Source organism: Odocoileus virginianus, chromosome 1 (genome assembly GCF_023699985.2).
Source record: "Odocoileus virginianus isolate 20LAN1187 ecotype Illinois chromosome 1, Ovbor_1.2, whole genome shotgun sequence".
Lineage (NCBI taxonomy): Eukaryota > Metazoa > Chordata > Mammalia > Artiodactyla > Cervidae > Odocoileus > Odocoileus virginianus.
Genome location: NC_069674.1, coordinates 100,065,244 through 100,082,502, shown reverse-complemented (window position 1 = coordinate 100,082,502; position 17,259 = coordinate 100,065,244). Strand labels below are relative to the sequence as shown.

Below are 17,259 nucleotides of genomic sequence, written 5' to 3'. Positions count from 1 at the left end.
CTTTAATAATGTCTTTTAGGTCTTTCAATCAAATATTATATATCAAAAATTTTTTTTCTGTTGACTTCTATTATAATACCGAATAATTTTTCAGGAAAGAGTTAAGCTCCAGCCTTCAATAAAGTCCCTTTGTGTCTTGGAGAGTCTCTGTAGTTTAATTCCTCAACACAAACCCTGCATATTTATAAAATGATAATCAATATATGTAAACTGTGAACACATAACTTAAAATATGCATCCGTTAAAATACATCTTATGATTAAACTAGTCCACTGGAAGGTTCTTAAGCTCTCTTCTTAAAACTGTAATGTTTCAGCAGTATTACCTAAGTTATTAAACACGAGTGTTTGTTACAATTACATTGAACCTGTTTTTCCAAGTTTTGTTGTACCTTTCAATAATGAATAGTATAATTGAATCTGAGATGTATTTTCAAATGCATTTATAGTGGCTAAAAATCAGGTATATGGGGTATCAGATTAATGTTGTAGCCTCATTCCTGGTAAGGACACTCCACCTTTTCTTCCTTTGTGTCTCATTGTAATTTATACTACTTAGACATATTTTGTGTATCCTGTAGGCAGCCTTAATTATTATAAAGAGCTATGCATGGTATTAATATGTTAAATAGAGAGTATGTAACATGTTTTCTAATGTAAGTTTACATTTCTTAGTAAATTAAATATTTTCTCTCTTAGGAAATTGTTTGTGGCATTTTGGCTTACTGTTGAAACTAGCCTTCTTGCTGTTATGTATATGTTTTTTGGCATATTCTCAGGTTTGTATTGTCCTTTTTGGTTTATACTTCCTTGTATTTTATTCTGAAGTTCAAATCTGGTAAAGTATGAGAGGAGAGTCAGCACTTTTCTCAAGCTCCATTCTTTAATGACTGTAATAGAAGTGTCACTCTGTAGCTGCCTCCTCAGTGTAGTTCTTTTGAGACCTATCTACTTTTGTTACCTCTGTTTTTGTTGTAAGAGCAATTTAAAGCTCTTCTTCTGGCAATTGTTCAGAATCCATTTTACTTGACTTTGATCAATCAAACGTTTATTGAACGCCTCTTATAAGACACTACTCTAAGTGAAGATCAAAATTCTCTTGACAGAATTTGCAGCTTGGTTTGTGCATTATTCATGGCATCAAAGTGTTACTTGACTTTTCCCATAACTTCATAGAGCAAAATTTTGGCTGTTAATAAAGCCAACTTAGGGGCAAAGGGTCTTGTTTATATGTAGTATGTATCTCTAACCTTTTATCCCCCTATTTTGATGGTTGAGATTTTCTGAACTATTTTCACAAGATGGCAAACTGCTACCTGCTGGTCAGTCCATCAGACAGACTTATTATTTGGGCAGCATGATATTTATAACAGTATTTTAATTTAAATGCATTTAGTTGTGACATATTCTGTAGTTTACTCCCATCTCCAACACTGTCTTGTATCTGACTCTACCAGCTGAAAATGCCATATGAGCATTGTGTGTGTGTGTGTGTGTGTGTGTGTGTGTGTGTGTGTGTAAACTCCTATAGAGGGCTTTTCTTTTTTTTTCTTATAGGCTTTCCTATTTATTTTCATCCTTAGAAATAAAGTATCTTATGTCTGCCTGACTTCTAAGGTTTTTTGCAGGAAATATGTAAATAAGGAAACAATAAGCAAATGTTAAAGAAATAACCAGTTAAGTGTCACACTACTTGACAATTATTCATTAAAATTCCCAACACTCCCTGGTTCATCTGAGGGAGGGAAAGGAAGACAGACCAGGAGTTCATAAAAAGAATTAAAACTTAGCTTTGAATCAGTATTGACTCCTGGATAAGAAAAAAAATGTACATAGCCCAGAATAGCCCAGTGTCTTTCACAAATGGATGCTCATTAAATACTTTTGATTACATAAAAAATAAGTTTTGATGAGAAATAAACTTGATACATGATCTATGGAATCCTGTATCTCTAGTACATATCGGTGAAATAGAGAAATGTGATATAATAGGTATACACTTTATATTGCAGGTCTTGATAATAATCATCCTGAGGCATAGACCTTGATAGAACCTATTTTTATAAGTGACTAACATTTTAAATTCTGTGACTAAATGGAGAATCTTACATTTTATTAAAATAATAAAGTTCTTCTGACTGAAAGATTTGATATTACCTAAAACATAATACTGTTTTCATATTTTACTTTGATTTTTTAGTAGCCTTTTAAAAAACTGAAGTTGCACATTTTTTTTAATGCCATGGCATCATGTATAATAATGGAGTTTCCATAATATAGTTTGTTGTTATTCTTCAGTCTGGAAATTGAGTGTTTTGTTCTCTTTTTTGAAAGACTTCATTAATGTACAGAAATGTACCCAAGACTTCTGCCCCTTCATTCCCAGATTTTCCAGACTGTCAGATCAATAAGAAGGTACATTCACTAACTTGACCAGAGTAAAGTTGTAAGCTTTGTTTCAAAGTCTAATAATGGCATTTGGGTATAGTTGAGAGTAAGGTGACTAATTCAGAGGATTCTTTTAATTCATATGGTTCATTATAGATTCATTATTAAGGGCATTACATAAAGAAAAACTATAACCATCATCCTTTAGGTTATTGATACCATATTGGCTGAAGTAATTTGTAGTTTTGTGTTTTTATCATTAAATAGTAGCTCTTAAAAATAAATAAATAAATAGTAGCTCTTTTGTACACTAGATTAAATGGAATAACTTTCCAATTACCAACTTGGGGTTTGTTTTGTTTTGTTTTTTGATTTTGCAGTCTCAATAGCCTTTCATGTGCTATGAAAGTAAGTTAACAAAAATGTTTTGTTATCTTTACTACCCATTAGTAAAATAAATTTCTTCTCAAATGAAATGACATTGTGATATGAAATAGAATTTTAAAATTATGAATGACCTTAATATAATCTTAACTTTAGAAAATTACAGTTTATAATAGAATTGCAAAAGCCAATATTGACTTATATACCATCTTAATTTATTTTCTGAATTCCTCTCTCAGGGTGCATTTGAGAAGATCTTTTCTCTTTGGCCATTGTCCAAGTGTTTTGAACTGAAAGGCAATGTATATGAATGGTGGTTCAGATGGAGGTTAGACCGTTATGTATGTATTTACCTTGTGCTCTTTTGCCATTTCAAATTATACTTTTTAAATTTATTTGGAAAAATGTAATCTGTTTTTATTTAGTTTTGGAGTAAGGAAACATGTTGATTTGGTAAATCAAAGCAATCCAGCCCACCCCTTGGTTTTCTTTTCTTTTATATTTTTGCAGGGAGCAAAATATTTTCTTTATTTTTACACAGGATATCATAACATTTATTGTTATTGTTTTGATTCATCTGGTCTTTAAAAATTATTGTTTTGTAATTGAAGTATACTTGATTTACAATGTGTCAGTTTTTGAATGAAAATTCTTAAATGTTGGGAAAGGTTTAAAGCCAGGAGTGTCATAGCCGTTTGGCAACATGTACCTAGGGCTTGTTGTTCTTTAGTCTCTTAGTCATGTCCAGCTCTTTTGAGAGCCCGTGGACTGTGGCCCACCAGGCTTCTGTCCATGGGATTTCCCAGGCCAGAATTACTATGACTGCGGGTGGCATTTTTCATTCTTTTTTATGGCTGAGTAATGTTCCACTGTATACATGTACCACATCTTCCTTGTCCGTTCACCCACTGATAGATGTTTAGGGGCTTCCGTGTCCACTGTTGTAAATAGTGCTTCAGTGAACATTGGGGTGCATGCATCTTTTCAAATTATGGTTTTATCTAGATATATAAAATGTATTTATTTCCTTACTTGCTGCTGGGACTACTTGAAGTAAACCAGCTTATCTTGTCATTGCATGAGATGTTGGCTTGTCTATTACAGATTGTTTCCAATGATCATTGACTTGGCCTCATTTCTTGATGTTTAGGTTCTTCATAGAAACTTTGGACCTTTAAGCTTTTAACCTGTATACTTCTATACATATTGTGCTCCTTTACCAAGTATATTTTCTATTTATTGAAAAGCAGCTATTTAAAACAGGTTTCCCCCCTTATTTTTCAGGTAGTCTTTCATGGAATGTTGTTTGCTTTCATTTATCTGGCTTTACAGAAGCGCCAAATACTTTCTGAAGGAAAGGGTGAACCTCTTTTTTCAAGCAAAATTTCAAATTTTCTATTATTTATTTCAGTAGTTTCTTTCTTGGTAAGTTTCACATGTAATCTTCTAAATTTCCAAAATCCCAAGTGGTGCAGAAAATTAACTTTAAGAGATAGGAATTTTATCATTTGTTTTTAATAAATGAAATCTTTAACTTTTGAAATATCTTTTTCTCATTTTAAATTGAGCATAAATCTAAAGAGGATATAAACATATATGTGTTAAATATGAAGAATAACTTGAGATCTCAGTGAAATAGGAATTTTAAAAGTTGTAATAAGTTTGGGAAAAAAAATATAACATATTTAACAGAAAGAACCATCACTGCATTATGATCACTATTTCTGGAAAAACAGACTTAGGCTCCTCTCTCTCTACTTTGTTATATTTGAGCTTACCAAAATGAGTGAGGGGCAAACCTGTGTACAGTTTTTATTGAACTTTTTTTAATAGCATAATGAAGTCTAATGTCGGACTTCCCGGGCAGGCCAGTGGTTAGCACTTTGCCTTCCAATGCAGGAGGTGCGGTTTTGATCCTTGGTCAGGCAGCTAAGCTCCCACATGGCTCCTGGCCAGAAAAGTCAAAACATGAAACAAAAGTGATGCTGTAATAAATTCAGTAAAGGCTTTTAAAATGGTCCACATCCAAAAAAAAGAAATCTTTAAATAAAATATGAAGTATGTTATAAATAAAGAAACTTCTTAAGATTGAGTGCTGCCTTTTTAAGGTGTAACTGTTTTTGTGAAGTGATCCATACATTTTTTGTTTTAGACTTACTCCATCTGGGCTAGCAGTTGTAAAAACAAATCAGAGTGCAATGAGCTCCACCCGTCCGTTTCTGTGGTACAGGTAAGTATCTTTATTTAGAGAAATGTTTCTTAATTTCTGATTAGAACAAGGAGTCTTTAGAGACAGCTTTTAGATCGAAATCTATTAATATCTTTCTAAGCCCTACCTTCCTCTACTATAATAGAGATACTAAAATCTCTTTTAAAGGGGGTGGTTATTAAATGTTATTATTAAATGTATAGAAATGATCAGTGTTTATCACTTGATAAGCACTTAGAAAATGTTAATTCATTTCTCCTGTTTGCTGTTTCATCATTTGTTTATTCAGATTTCTTCATTTACTTGTCTTTGGCCTTACTTATTAAAGGCCTTCCACGTGTTAAGAACCATGCTACAGGTCAGAAGTGCATGTAGTTCCTGCCCTCAGAACTTACAGTCCAATAGAAATACGGATGAACATTTATGCACTTAACAGTTTTTAAAATTCATTTAACAAGTCTTTGATACTTCTATGTGCTAGATGTTATGCTGAGGGATATAGTGATGACTAAAGCAGATGTGCTCCCTACCCTCACAGAGCCTGTATTCTTCGGTTGCAGATGGTAATCATATAATCACCAAGTAATCATAAACGGAAGTTCATGATGCTACAAGGGAATACAGTAAGGGTATATGACCTAGTTGGAGTTGGAGTGAAGGTGGTTAGGGTTCAGAGACGATTTCCCTGATAAAGTTAAGCTGAGAGGAGCTTCCCTGGTGGTCCAGCAGATAAGACTCTGTGATTCCACTGCAGGGGGTGCAGGTTTGATCCCTGATCAGGGAAGTTCTGAATGCCATAAGGTACAGCCAAAGCGGGTGGGGGGTGGAAAAATTAAGCTAAGATTGGAGGAATGAATGCAGGCAGTGAGAACTTAGGCCCTGTGGGTAGAAAAGAGTATATTCCCATTCAGGGAACTTGAAGAAAGCCGCTGGGGCTGGAACTCAGAGAGCCAGAGTCTAAGAGGGAGTCAGGAGGGGGGATCGGGATGGGGAACACATGTAACTCCATGGCTGATTCTTGTTAATGTATGGCAAAAACCACTACAATATTGTAAAGTAATTAGCCTCCAACTAATAAAAATAAATGAAAAAAAAAAATTAAAAATAAATAAATAAATAAATGAAAGAATTATATGGTAGTGACTGGGAGGTAGGTAGAGGCTGCTCGGGGCAGCCCAAATCAGATTTGCATTTTACAGAGATACCTGTGGTTACAGATAGGGCATTGTGATTAGTGTGGTGATGGTTAAGTACAGGGCACTTTAGAGCATTTGGGATTTCTTCCTAATCCGTCTTGATATCAGAGCAGGGTTCTTGGAGAAAGTTATGTCTAAGCCAAAGCCTAAAAACTGTATGGTTTAACAGAAAGGAACAGGGAGGATTTCTGGAGGATCTTCTTTTAGGTTTTTAATTCTCTTCAATGAAGAAACTATTTCATCCATCTTAAACCTCTGTATAGTCAATAGAACTAAGCATATGACCAACTCTGCAAACACAATTGATAATGACATTGTAAAAATTGTACTAAATTAATATAGCATTTTCAGGACTTCTACAGAAGTCATGCTTACAAGTAACACTTTGTATTTCGTATCTGATGTAATTTCTGTAATAACGTGAAAGGAAGGGGGCTGTTCCACTCACATTACACCAATGTAAGAGTAGCTCAGGGAGAGAGTGACTGCACTTAGAATAACGCTAACATAAACCCTGCTGAGCTGCGTCGCTTTAACTCCCAGTCACTATATGCCACACATTCATCTTTCCTTAGTTACTTTTTCCCACCTTTACATTGCTGTCAGTAGAAGGAGCCTTGAAGAGAGCAAAAAGATGGGGGTGGGCAGCTCCCAACAGAGTGAATACTTCATAGAAGAAGCAAAATCATATCGTGGAATTTTATTAATTTCGATACACAAATATAGCATTTCTTTCTACACAAAGGTCCTCAAGATGAGTTTATATTTCTTCTAATACGTATAAAATAAAACTGTCCAGCCATATAAAACCTGCCCTTGTTTGCACTATATAGACCACTTGCTCAGAAATCCAGTTTGAGTAGACTCTAGATCAAAAATAACTTGCATGTAAAGTAATTAGCCTCCAACTAATAAAAATAAATGGAAAAAAAAAATAACTTTCAAATACTTCATCTATTGAGGGAAAAAAAAACAGTCCATGTATTAAATTCAATAACATAAAGAATAAAGTTATCACTTGAAAGAAAGCAAAATTCTTTTAATAAGCAGATTATTAATATTTGCCTGTATGTTTTTTCTTTAGATTTTAGCCTTCATCCTAATAAGGAATATCCCTGGGTATGCTCGTTCAGTTTACAGTTCATTTTTTGCTTGGTTTGGAAAAATTTCATTGGAGGTTGGTACACTAATATTTTGATCTGTCTCACACTACCCAGTGTTTTATGGAGCTGTGTATATAAATGTATATATAGGTGTGTAACTGACTTTTTTTTTAAACCAAAGCTATGTTTATGAAATTATAGGCAAGAAACTTTGAACTTAAACAGCAGTATTGTAGAATGTTTTTAAAGTCTTATTTATATGGCTAGATAGAGATGACTTTCACATATTTATTTTGTCTTAAACTTTCAAGTATAACCAAGATGTGGAAATAAGAGAAAAAAATGAAATAGATACAAATGAAATTTGTAAATAGACATAAATGAAATCAAGCTGAGAGGATTTTGATTTGTTGTTCATTTGTAATTAAATATTATATTGCTGGAATTTAGTTTATTGACACTTATAATAAAATTCACTCTTATTGAAAGTTTTGGGGAAATTTTTAAACTCATTATTTTGTGTGCAGTAAGTAATGTGACTTTATCCTCAAAATCAGTTTAAAGTAGGTATGAAATACATTCAATGTATTCTGAGTTTTATTATTGAAATAGAACACTTTAAAATAGTAGAATTCATTTAATCATAAAAGATACATTTTAGAGTTATAGTATGTATTAAGTTGTCTTTAAAATGGGAAAGACTTCTGTGTGATTCAATTACACATTCTTTTTCAGATTCTCTTCCCTTATAGGTTATTACAAGATGTTGAGTATAGTTCCTTGTACTATTTATTAGATTCTTGTTGGCTATCTATTTTACATATAATAGTGTGTTAATCCCAACCTGCTAATTTATCACCTCCCCATTTTCCCATTGATAACTAGCCATAAGTTTGTTTTCTATATCTGTGAGTCTCTTTCTGTCTTGGAATTAAGTTCATTTGTTTTGTTTCATTTGTAAGATTCTCCAGATAAGTGATATATATGATACTTGTCTTTGGCTTACTTCACTTATTATGATAATTTCTGGGTCTGTCTGTGTTGCTGCAAATGGCACTGTTTCATTCTTTTTTATGACTGATGTTCCATATACACACACACACATCTTTATCCTTTCACCTGCCAGTGGACATTTAGGTTGCTTCTGTGTCTTGGCAATTGTAAATAGTACTGCAAAGAAGACTAGATATTTTTCAATTATCATTTTCTCTAGCTATATTCCAAGGAGTGGAATTACTAGATCATATGGCCACTTGAAAAGAATGTGTATTCTGCTTTTTTTTTCTTTTTTTTACTGTAATGTCCTGAAGGTATCATTTAAGTCTGACTATTCTGTTGTATCATTTAGCATTCTGTTGCCTTATTGATTTTCTCTCTCAAAGATTTGTCCATTGATGTGCCTGGGGTGTTAAAGGCTTCTAATTATTGTATTCCTGTCAGTTTCTCCCTTTATGTTTGTTAGTATCTCCTTGCAGTGGTCCTTTTATCATTATACAGTATCCTTCTTTATATCCTTTGTTTTAAAGTCTGTCTTGTCTCATATGAGTATTGTGACTCTAGTCCTTTCTGTTTGCATGAAATATCTTTTTACATCCCCTCCCTTTTAATCTTTGAGTGTCCTTTGCCCTAAACTGGGTCTTTTGAAGGCAGCATATTGTAGGCTTTTGTTTTTGTAATCCAGTCTGCCACTCTGTGTCTTTTGGTTGGAGCATTTAGTCCACTAACATTTAAAGTAATTATTGATAGTGATAGTGAAGTCAGTCAGTCGTGTCCGACTCTTTGCGACCCCGTGAACTGTAGCCTACCAGGCTCCTCCATCCATGGGATTCTCCAGGCAGGAATTATTGATAGATATGCTATTTATTGCCATTTTAAACCTTGTCTTCTTGTTGGTTTTATATTTCTTCTTTGTCTCTTTTTGTTTTTCCTTTTGTGGTTTGATGGTTTCCTTTTGTATTATACTTATGTTCTCGTCTTGCTTTTCATGAATCTGTTGTGTTTTGATGTGCCATTGCTCTGTTTTCAAGTACATTAACTTCTTCCTATATCTGCTTGGTTTAGACTGGTAATCATACAGGCTCACACGCTTGCTAAAAAAAGTCTACATTTTCTTACTCTCCTCCCCCACATTTCGTGATTCCTCCTTTACATCTTCATGTCCAACCTGTTGCTGTCCATTGTGGTCATCCTTACATTCACAAAATTTTTAAAGTTTTTAAAATCTTTATACTGGTTTATTTAAGAGATGTACTTTTCAATGGTGGTATTTTTCTTCCCTATAGATTCCTCTTTTCTATTTAGAGAAGTCCTTTCAATATTTCCTTTAGGATGGGTTTAGTGGTGTTGTATTCTTTTAGTTTTTGCTTATCTGAGAAATTCTTTCTCTCTCCTTTTATTCTAAATTATAATCTTTCTGGGTAAAGTACCCTACACTATAGGATTTTGCCTTATAAGACTTTTAATAGACCTTGCCACTCCCTTCTAACCTGAAGGATTTCTGTAGAGAAATTACCTGATAACCTTATAGGCGTTCCCTTGTAGTTAACTCTTTGCTTTTCTCTTACAAGCCTTTAGCATCTTCTCTCTAACTTTTGCATCTTAATTATGTCTTGGCATAGGTCTCTTTGGGTTCATCTTGTTTGGGACCCTGTGTACTTCCTATACCTGAGACACTTCTGCTTCCTTCTTTAGGTTGGGGCAAATTTTTTTTTTTTGGTTTGGGCAATTTTTAGCCATAATTTCTTCAAATACATTTTCAATCCCCTTTTCTGTCTCTTCTTCTGGGATCCCTACTTGTGGATTGGCATGCTTTATCTTATCCTATAAGTCTGTTACATTGCTTTCATTTTTTTTTTTTTTCATTTGGCTTTCTCTCCACTGTTCTGATTGAGTAATTTCCATTATTCTATCTTCTAGATCACTTATTCCTTCTTCTGCATTATCCATTCTGCTCTTCATTGCAGTTCATTCACCTTTTGTCTGTGCAAATGAATTTTCTAATTTTTCTTGGCTCCTCCTCATAGCTTCACGTTCCTTTTTAACAATAATTTGCATTTCTGTCCATAGCCTCTCTTCATTCCTTCAGTATTTTCACTGTCTCCTTTTTAAACTCAGTATCTGTTAGACTTAAGAGGTCTGTTTTATTGCTTGTTCTTTCAGGGGAATTCTTTTCATAATTTTAGTTGAGAGCGGTTCCTCTGCTTCATTTTGCATATTTCTCTTGCTGTCTGAGTTTAGGAGGAACAATCATCTGCTGTGGTCTTGGAGGTCTGTTTTTCTGTAGGTGCATCCCTATGTAGCCTGTGTGGGTTTAGTGTTTTTTGGTGCGAGCGCTGGTTTTAGCACGGATGCCTGCCACCCCTTTGCCCAGGGTATGCTGGCCGTTGTCCTCTTGATAGGAGGTGTGACTTGTGGTGGCCAGAGCCTGCACTGGGTGTGGAACTGGGCCTCCTCCTTGCTCTGTGGCTGTCACTGCCCTGTCAGGGGCAGAGTCTGCCCCCCAGTTGCTGGCCTAGAGGCCCCCAGATGCTTTGCTGAGCTGCATTTCTGAGCCACAGTGTGAGGTAGGTGGGACTGGAGCTCTCCCTCTGGGAGAGCAGCCTCTGAGTTTCCTTGCAGGAGCTGTTGTGTCCCCTTTCATGTGTCAGGGCTCACAGACGCATTGTTGTTGGCACTGCCCTCAGCTCCGCCTCAGTAGTGGGAATGCCAGCCGTGGCCCTGGTGTCCCTGGGATGTTGTCTTCCCAGGACCACAGTACTCACGCCTCTGAATCCAGCGTGGGAGCTGTGGAGGCATCGCATACCGGGGCCTAGCCCGGCCCTCACGCACGTGTACCCACAGAGCCCACAGCTGCTGAGGTCAGAGCCCTCCCAGTGGCAGGAGCACCTGTTGTCTATTCGTATGTCCCACAGGTGCTGAATCTACAAAGCTGCCGGTGGAGGTGTAAACCCGTGGCTCACACAGCCGTGGGGGGAGAGTTCAGTCCTGCTTCCCACGTTGCTTGGCCCCTGGGGCTCAGCTGTGGTTTCCACCCCGCTTCTGCGTGTGGGCAACCCGCTGGCATGGGCTCCTGGGGCCTGCCGAGACGGTGGTTGACGCAGGAGTCTCCTGAGGCAGCGGCAGCTGGGGCGCACTCTCCTGGAGGCGGACGGCCCACCCTTCACACGCCGCTTAACAGTGGCCCTTCGTTTCTACAGCAGACCCACGCTCCTGCAAACACCCGCTGTTGCAGCCACACCATACCCCAGCTCCTTCAGGCTGTCTCCATGCATTCAGCGCCAGTCTTTTCCCCAGGTCTACCTCTTAGTGGTTTTGAGTTGCATTTTTCTGGTAGTTAGTGATGTTGAACATCTTTTCATGTACTTTTTGGCCCTCTGTATGTCTTCTTTGGAGAAATATGTATTAGAGCTTCTGCATTTTTTGACTGAGTTGTTTGTGTGATTTTTTTAAAAATTGTATTGGAATGCAGTTGATTTACCATGTTGTGTTAGTTTCAGGTACACAGCAAAATGAGTCAGTTGTATATATATCCACTCTTTTAGAGTAGATTCTTTTCCCATATAGATCACTATGGAGTACTGAGTAGAGTTCTACTATGTAGCAGTTGTCTGTTATCTGTTTTATATGTAGTAGTGCATATGTATCAGTCCCAGTCTTGCAGTTTATCCCTACACCCTCTTTACGGCCTGGTAGCCATACGTTTGTTTTCTACATCTGTAACTCTGTTTCCGTTTTATATATAAGTTCACTATATATAATGAAGCTCTTTGACCTTTACTTCACTCAGTATCAATCCATCTGTGTCCACCCATGTTGCCGCAAGTGGTGTTATTTCATTCTTTCTTTTGGCTGAGTAATGTTCCGTTGTAAGTATGCACCACATCTTCTTTATCCATTCCTCTGTTGGACATTTAAGTTGCTTCCATGTCCTGGCTATCGTAAATAGTGCTGAATATTGGTGTGCATGTATCTTTTCAACTTACGGTTTTCTCTGGATATATGCTCAGGAGTGGGATTGCTGGATCGTATGGCAGCTCTATTTTTAGTTTTTTAAGAAACCTTCGTACTTCCTGCATAGTGGCTGTACCCAGGCTACATTCCCACCAGCTCTATAGGGGAGCTCACCTTTCTCCATACTCTCTCCAGCATTTATTGTTTATAGATTTTTGATGATGGCCATTCTGACTTTGTGAGGTGATACCTCATGGTAGTTTTGATTTGCATTTTTCTAATAATTAGTGATTTTGAACATCTTTTCATGTGTTTTTTAGCCAGCTGTATATCTTCTCTGGAGAAATGTCTGTTTAGATCTTCTGCCTATGTTTTCATTGGGTTGCTTTTTGATACTGAGCTGCATGAGCTGTTTGTATATTTTGGAGATTAACCCCTTGTCAGTTGCTTCATTTGCGAATATTTTCTCCAATTCTGTAGGTCGTCTTTTCATTTTGTTTATGGTTTCCTTTGCTGTGCAACAGCTTTTAAGTTTAATTAAGTCATATTTATTTGTTTTTGTTTCTATTTTCGTTACTATAGGAGGTGGATTGAAAAAGATCTTGCTGTGGTTTATGTCAAAGTGTTTTTGCTGTGTTTTCCTACAAGAATTTTATAGTGTCTGGTCTTACATTTAGGCCTTTAATCCATTTTGAGTTTATTTTTTTGTTCTAATTTCATCCTTTTACATGGAGCTGTCCAGATTTCCTAGCACCACTTACTGAAGAGGCTCTCTTCTCTCCATTGTGTATTCTTGCCTCCTCTTGTCGTAGATTAGGTGACGGTAGGTGTGGGTTTACCTCTGGGCCTTCTGTCTTGCTCCACAGATAGGTATTTCTGTTTTTGTGCCACTGTCATTTTATTTTTGTGCCAGTGTCATACTGTTTTGATTATTGTCTCTTTGTAGTCTAGTCTGAAATCAGGGAGCCTGATTACCCAGTTCCATTTATCTTAAGATTAGTGTGTCTGTTTGGAGTCTTTTGTGTTTCCATACAATTTTTAAGATTTTTTTGGTTCTAGATCTGCAAAAACATGGCATTGGTAACTGGATAGGTATTACATTGAATCTGTAGTTTACTTTGTGGTATAGGCATTTTGACAATAGACTTTTCAAGGCCAGTAGTGAAACAATTATGCTATCATATGTTTGAATTGGGAAAATCTATAGTATATTTATGGACTTTCTGAAAATACCTAACTTGAAATATTTTTCCTTGCAGCTGTTTATTTGCCAATATCACATATGGCTGGCAGCGGACACAAGGGGTATCTTGGTCCTCATACCTGGAAACCCTATGCTCAACATTATTGTCAGCACTTTCATATTTGTTTGTGTGGCACATGAAATTTCTCAGATCACTAATGATCTTGCACAGATTATTATTCCTAAAGATAACTCATCTCTGTTGAAAAGATTGGCATGTATAGCTGCATTTTTTTGTGGACTCCTCATCTTATCATCCATTCAAGATAAATCAAGACATTAGGATTCTAAAAACTTAAAACACTTCAGATTAACTTTGAATCTACCTAGAGGAGAACAGCATCTATCTGGAGATGTATTGTAAATGTAAATGTAAATAAAAATTTGTGTGGCAAGAAGATAGCTCAGTGACATCTGTTGAACATGTGTGGTTGTATATTTTGGAAATGTACATATACAATGTGAAATACTGAAAAAATTGAAGCAGAGTGCATTGTATAGGATTGCATGTGAAATGTCTTTTCTACTGGATCTACATTTCCATTTATAAGTGATTCTAAGTTAACATATGAAGGCAGGGAAATAATTACCTTTCCAGTAAAAATACAGATAATTTAATTAGCTTAGTAACACCACTGAGTGTTTTGATATTTACTAAATTTATGGTAATAAAAATTGTATGCACCTATTTTCATCATGGAACTTCCTACTTCATCGAAAACTTTCTTACTCAAGAAAGATTGCAGTGTTGTTTTCTTGTATGTGCAATGATGTGGAATGACAAGCAGTATGTCTTTTATTGTTCATGTTCTGATATTATGTTTCCTGACATGATTTTTCTTCCTAACTTTGGTTTTAAGGTATATAAGCCTAAAATCTTTGTACACTTTGTCCCAGAGTTGTTCTAGGCTCCATGACAGGCTTTTGTCATTGATGCTATTGTAACTTTTTATAAAAAGGCCAAATTTTCTTTCCAGCCCAAACATTCACCTGTTTCCTTCCCTTAAGCTACACCAGTGTAATCCCAGTGTTACCCTGTGGAGTCATCACAGATGCTTTCCCCCATCGAATTAGTTTTTGTATATTATTTCCAATGTTTGGAAGCTCTTTATAACCATTTTGGTATTTCCTATTACTCCCTCCTATTTTTAAAAAAATATTTATCAATCTAAATGTGTGCAGTGTAGTAAAGATTCAAGATATGTTTGAGATGTATAACCATAAGTAGAATTTTAAGTAAACTGGTCACCTTGGGCAATGTTTGTTTTTGGTTTTGTTACAGGCTTAACTGTTAGAGGTATAAATTTATTTATCTGTTGTACAGATTTGATTACAGATTTTAATGTTTTAAAATTGCACTTGTTTGCTGTTACTGTGTATGGGGTAAAATATTTTTTGTTCATGGTATATGAAAATATGGAATAATTTAAACAGTAAATAAACATTCTGTGGATGCTTATTTTTGTATTGTAAAGTATCAATTAAACTATGTGGTTTTTTTAAAAGCTGGATCCATTAATGATTGGTTCAAATGTCTAATTCATTTCCTCAGTTTAAATTTACTTTTTTAAACCTCTTAGCATATATGGGTAAGTCACAGTGATAGTTAAAGAATAATTTAGTTATCAGTGCTTCAGAGGATAATCTGCACTTTCTGCTCATGAGTTAAAACATTGTTTTATTAGTAATGTTACTTGAAGATTTAAAAAATTGAAGTATATCTTTAGCACTGGATTTATGTGCTAGTGATATATTTCCATTAATTGAGGAGTGTCTCTCAAACAGATGTGTGTTCTTTCTTTTTCTCTCTTCTTCTGCCCTTACTTAGTCTTTTGACATTTCCCAGATAGACAATTGTAATGATTCATTGCTCTGCTTCCTAGACTAGCAGGCTTATAAGTAGAGAATAGTATAGTTATAAATCAAAAACTTCCAAGTACTGTGATCACATTATTCTTGCTAGTGTGGCTTGCCAATGAGTAGAGTGCATTTTAATTTAGCTTGTAAGTTTTATCACCTGAGAAAGATTCTTCCTGATGAAACAACTGAAAAAAAAGATGACCAGTATTTGTTTCTTAGGAGCATTTATGTCTTCTAATAATGATACCCAGTTGATTACAAGGTTTCTTCCCTGTTTGAACTCAAGCCTAAAACTTAACTGGTGAGCCCTATATTTCTTCATCACATGTTTTCATTTAATGTATATATAAAATAAAACAGTGACAGATAAAAATTAAAATAACTAAAATATACATTTGTAATTAAAATATTCTATTTGTATTTGATTTTCCTAATGAGTCTTTACAGATAAGAGGTTGTTGTGCTCTAAGTTGCCACAAAGTTAGCATCTATGTATGCTGTGTTTTAATATTTTTTTCTGCACTGACTCACATAATGATTATCTGCATTACTCAATCATACCATTCTTCAGAGAAAGATGTTTAACAGAATATTTAGCTATGCTAAAATTTAGATGAAATCACAGGTTCTCTGAAGCCGAGTTTCTATAAATTGCATCACATTGAAAAATCTGCGCTCTGGCCTCAGAAGGCACTTGCCTTACTCAGGCTACGCCAGTCCTCCCCTGTTGCCTCTGTCAAGCCTTCCCATTTGTATGAACAGCCAAAACAGTGTTAAAACCTCAGGGCCTTGTGATACACCACATTAACAAACTGAAAGATAAAAGCCATGTGATCATCTCAATAGATGCAGAAAAAGCCCCTGACAAAATTCAGCACCCATTTATGATTAAAGCTCTTCAGAAAATGGGCATAGAAGGAACCTACATAGTAAAGGCCACATGTGATAAGCCTACAGCAAACTTTATTCTCAGTGGTGAAAAACTGAAAGCATTTCCCCTAAGATCAGGAACAAGACAAGGGTGTCCACCTTCCCCACTACTATTCAGCCTAGTTCAGGAAGTCCTAGTTACAGCAATCAGAGAAGAAAAAGAAATGAATCCAGATTGGAAAAGAAGTAAAGCTCTCACTGTTTGCAGATGACATGATACTGCACGTAGAAAACCCAAAAGACAATATCAGAAAATTACTAGAGCTAATCAGTGAATTTAGCAAAGTTGCAGGATACTAAATCAATACACAGAAATCACTTTCATTTCTATATATTAACATTGAAAAATCAGAAAGAGAAATTAAGGAATCAATCCCATTCACCATTGCAACAAAAAGAAATATCTAGGAGTAAACTTACCTAAGGAGACAAAAGAACTGTACACAGAAACTTAAAAGACACTAATGAAAGAAATCAAAGATGACATAAACAGATGGAGAGATATCCCATGTTCCTGGGTAGGAAGAATCAATATTGTAAAAATGACTATACTACCAAATGCAGTCTACAGATTCAGTGTGATCCCTATCAAATTACCAATGACATTTTTCACAGAACTAGAACAAAAAATTTTACAATTCACATGGAAACACAAAAGACCTCAAATAGACAAAGCAGTCTACAGAAAGAAGAATGGAACTGGAGAAATCAACCTTCCTGGCTTCAAATTATACTGCAAAGCTATAGTCATCAAGACAGTATGGTACTGGCACAAAAACAGAAACATAGAACAATGGAACAAGATAGAAAGTCCAGATATAAACCCATGCAACTATGGGTACCTTATTTTTGAAAAGGAGGCAAGAACATACAATGTGGCAAAGACAGCCTCTTCAATAAATGGTGCTGAGAAAACTGGACAGCTACATGTAAAAGAAATTTGAACACTTCCTAACACCATACACAAAGATAAACTCAAAATGGACTAGAGACCTAA

The 17,259-nt window shown here is 35.5% G+C and overlaps 1 protein-coding gene across 4 annotated transcripts in view; it reads left to right on the top strand.

The window, feature by feature from the left end:
* The window catches only part of CASD1 (CAS1 domain containing 1), a 53,420-nt gene extending 38,443 nt beyond the window's left edge, over window positions 1-14,977 (top strand). For 2 of the 4 annotated variants that reach the window (XM_020913782.2, XM_070471492.1), the window contains exons 13-19: window positions 699-778; window positions 2,334-2,414; window positions 3,011-3,112; window positions 4,056-4,196; window positions 4,924-5,001; window positions 7,261-7,353; window positions 13,489-14,977. In XM_020913782.2, coding sequence (XP_020769441.2) covers window positions 699-778; window positions 2,334-2,414; window positions 3,011-3,112; window positions 4,056-4,196; window positions 4,924-5,001; window positions 7,261-7,353; window positions 13,489-13,755 — 842 coding nt within the window. In that variant the 3' untranslated portion in view covers window positions 13,756-14,977. The remainder of the gene's footprint in view (window positions 1-698; window positions 779-2,333; window positions 2,415-3,010; window positions 3,113-4,055; window positions 4,197-4,923; window positions 5,002-7,260; window positions 7,354-13,488) is intronic. The other 2 variants (XM_020913783.2, XM_020913784.2) reach the window with 2 other exon arrangements.
* The last annotated feature ends 2,282 nt before the right edge of the window (window positions 14,978-17,259 follow it).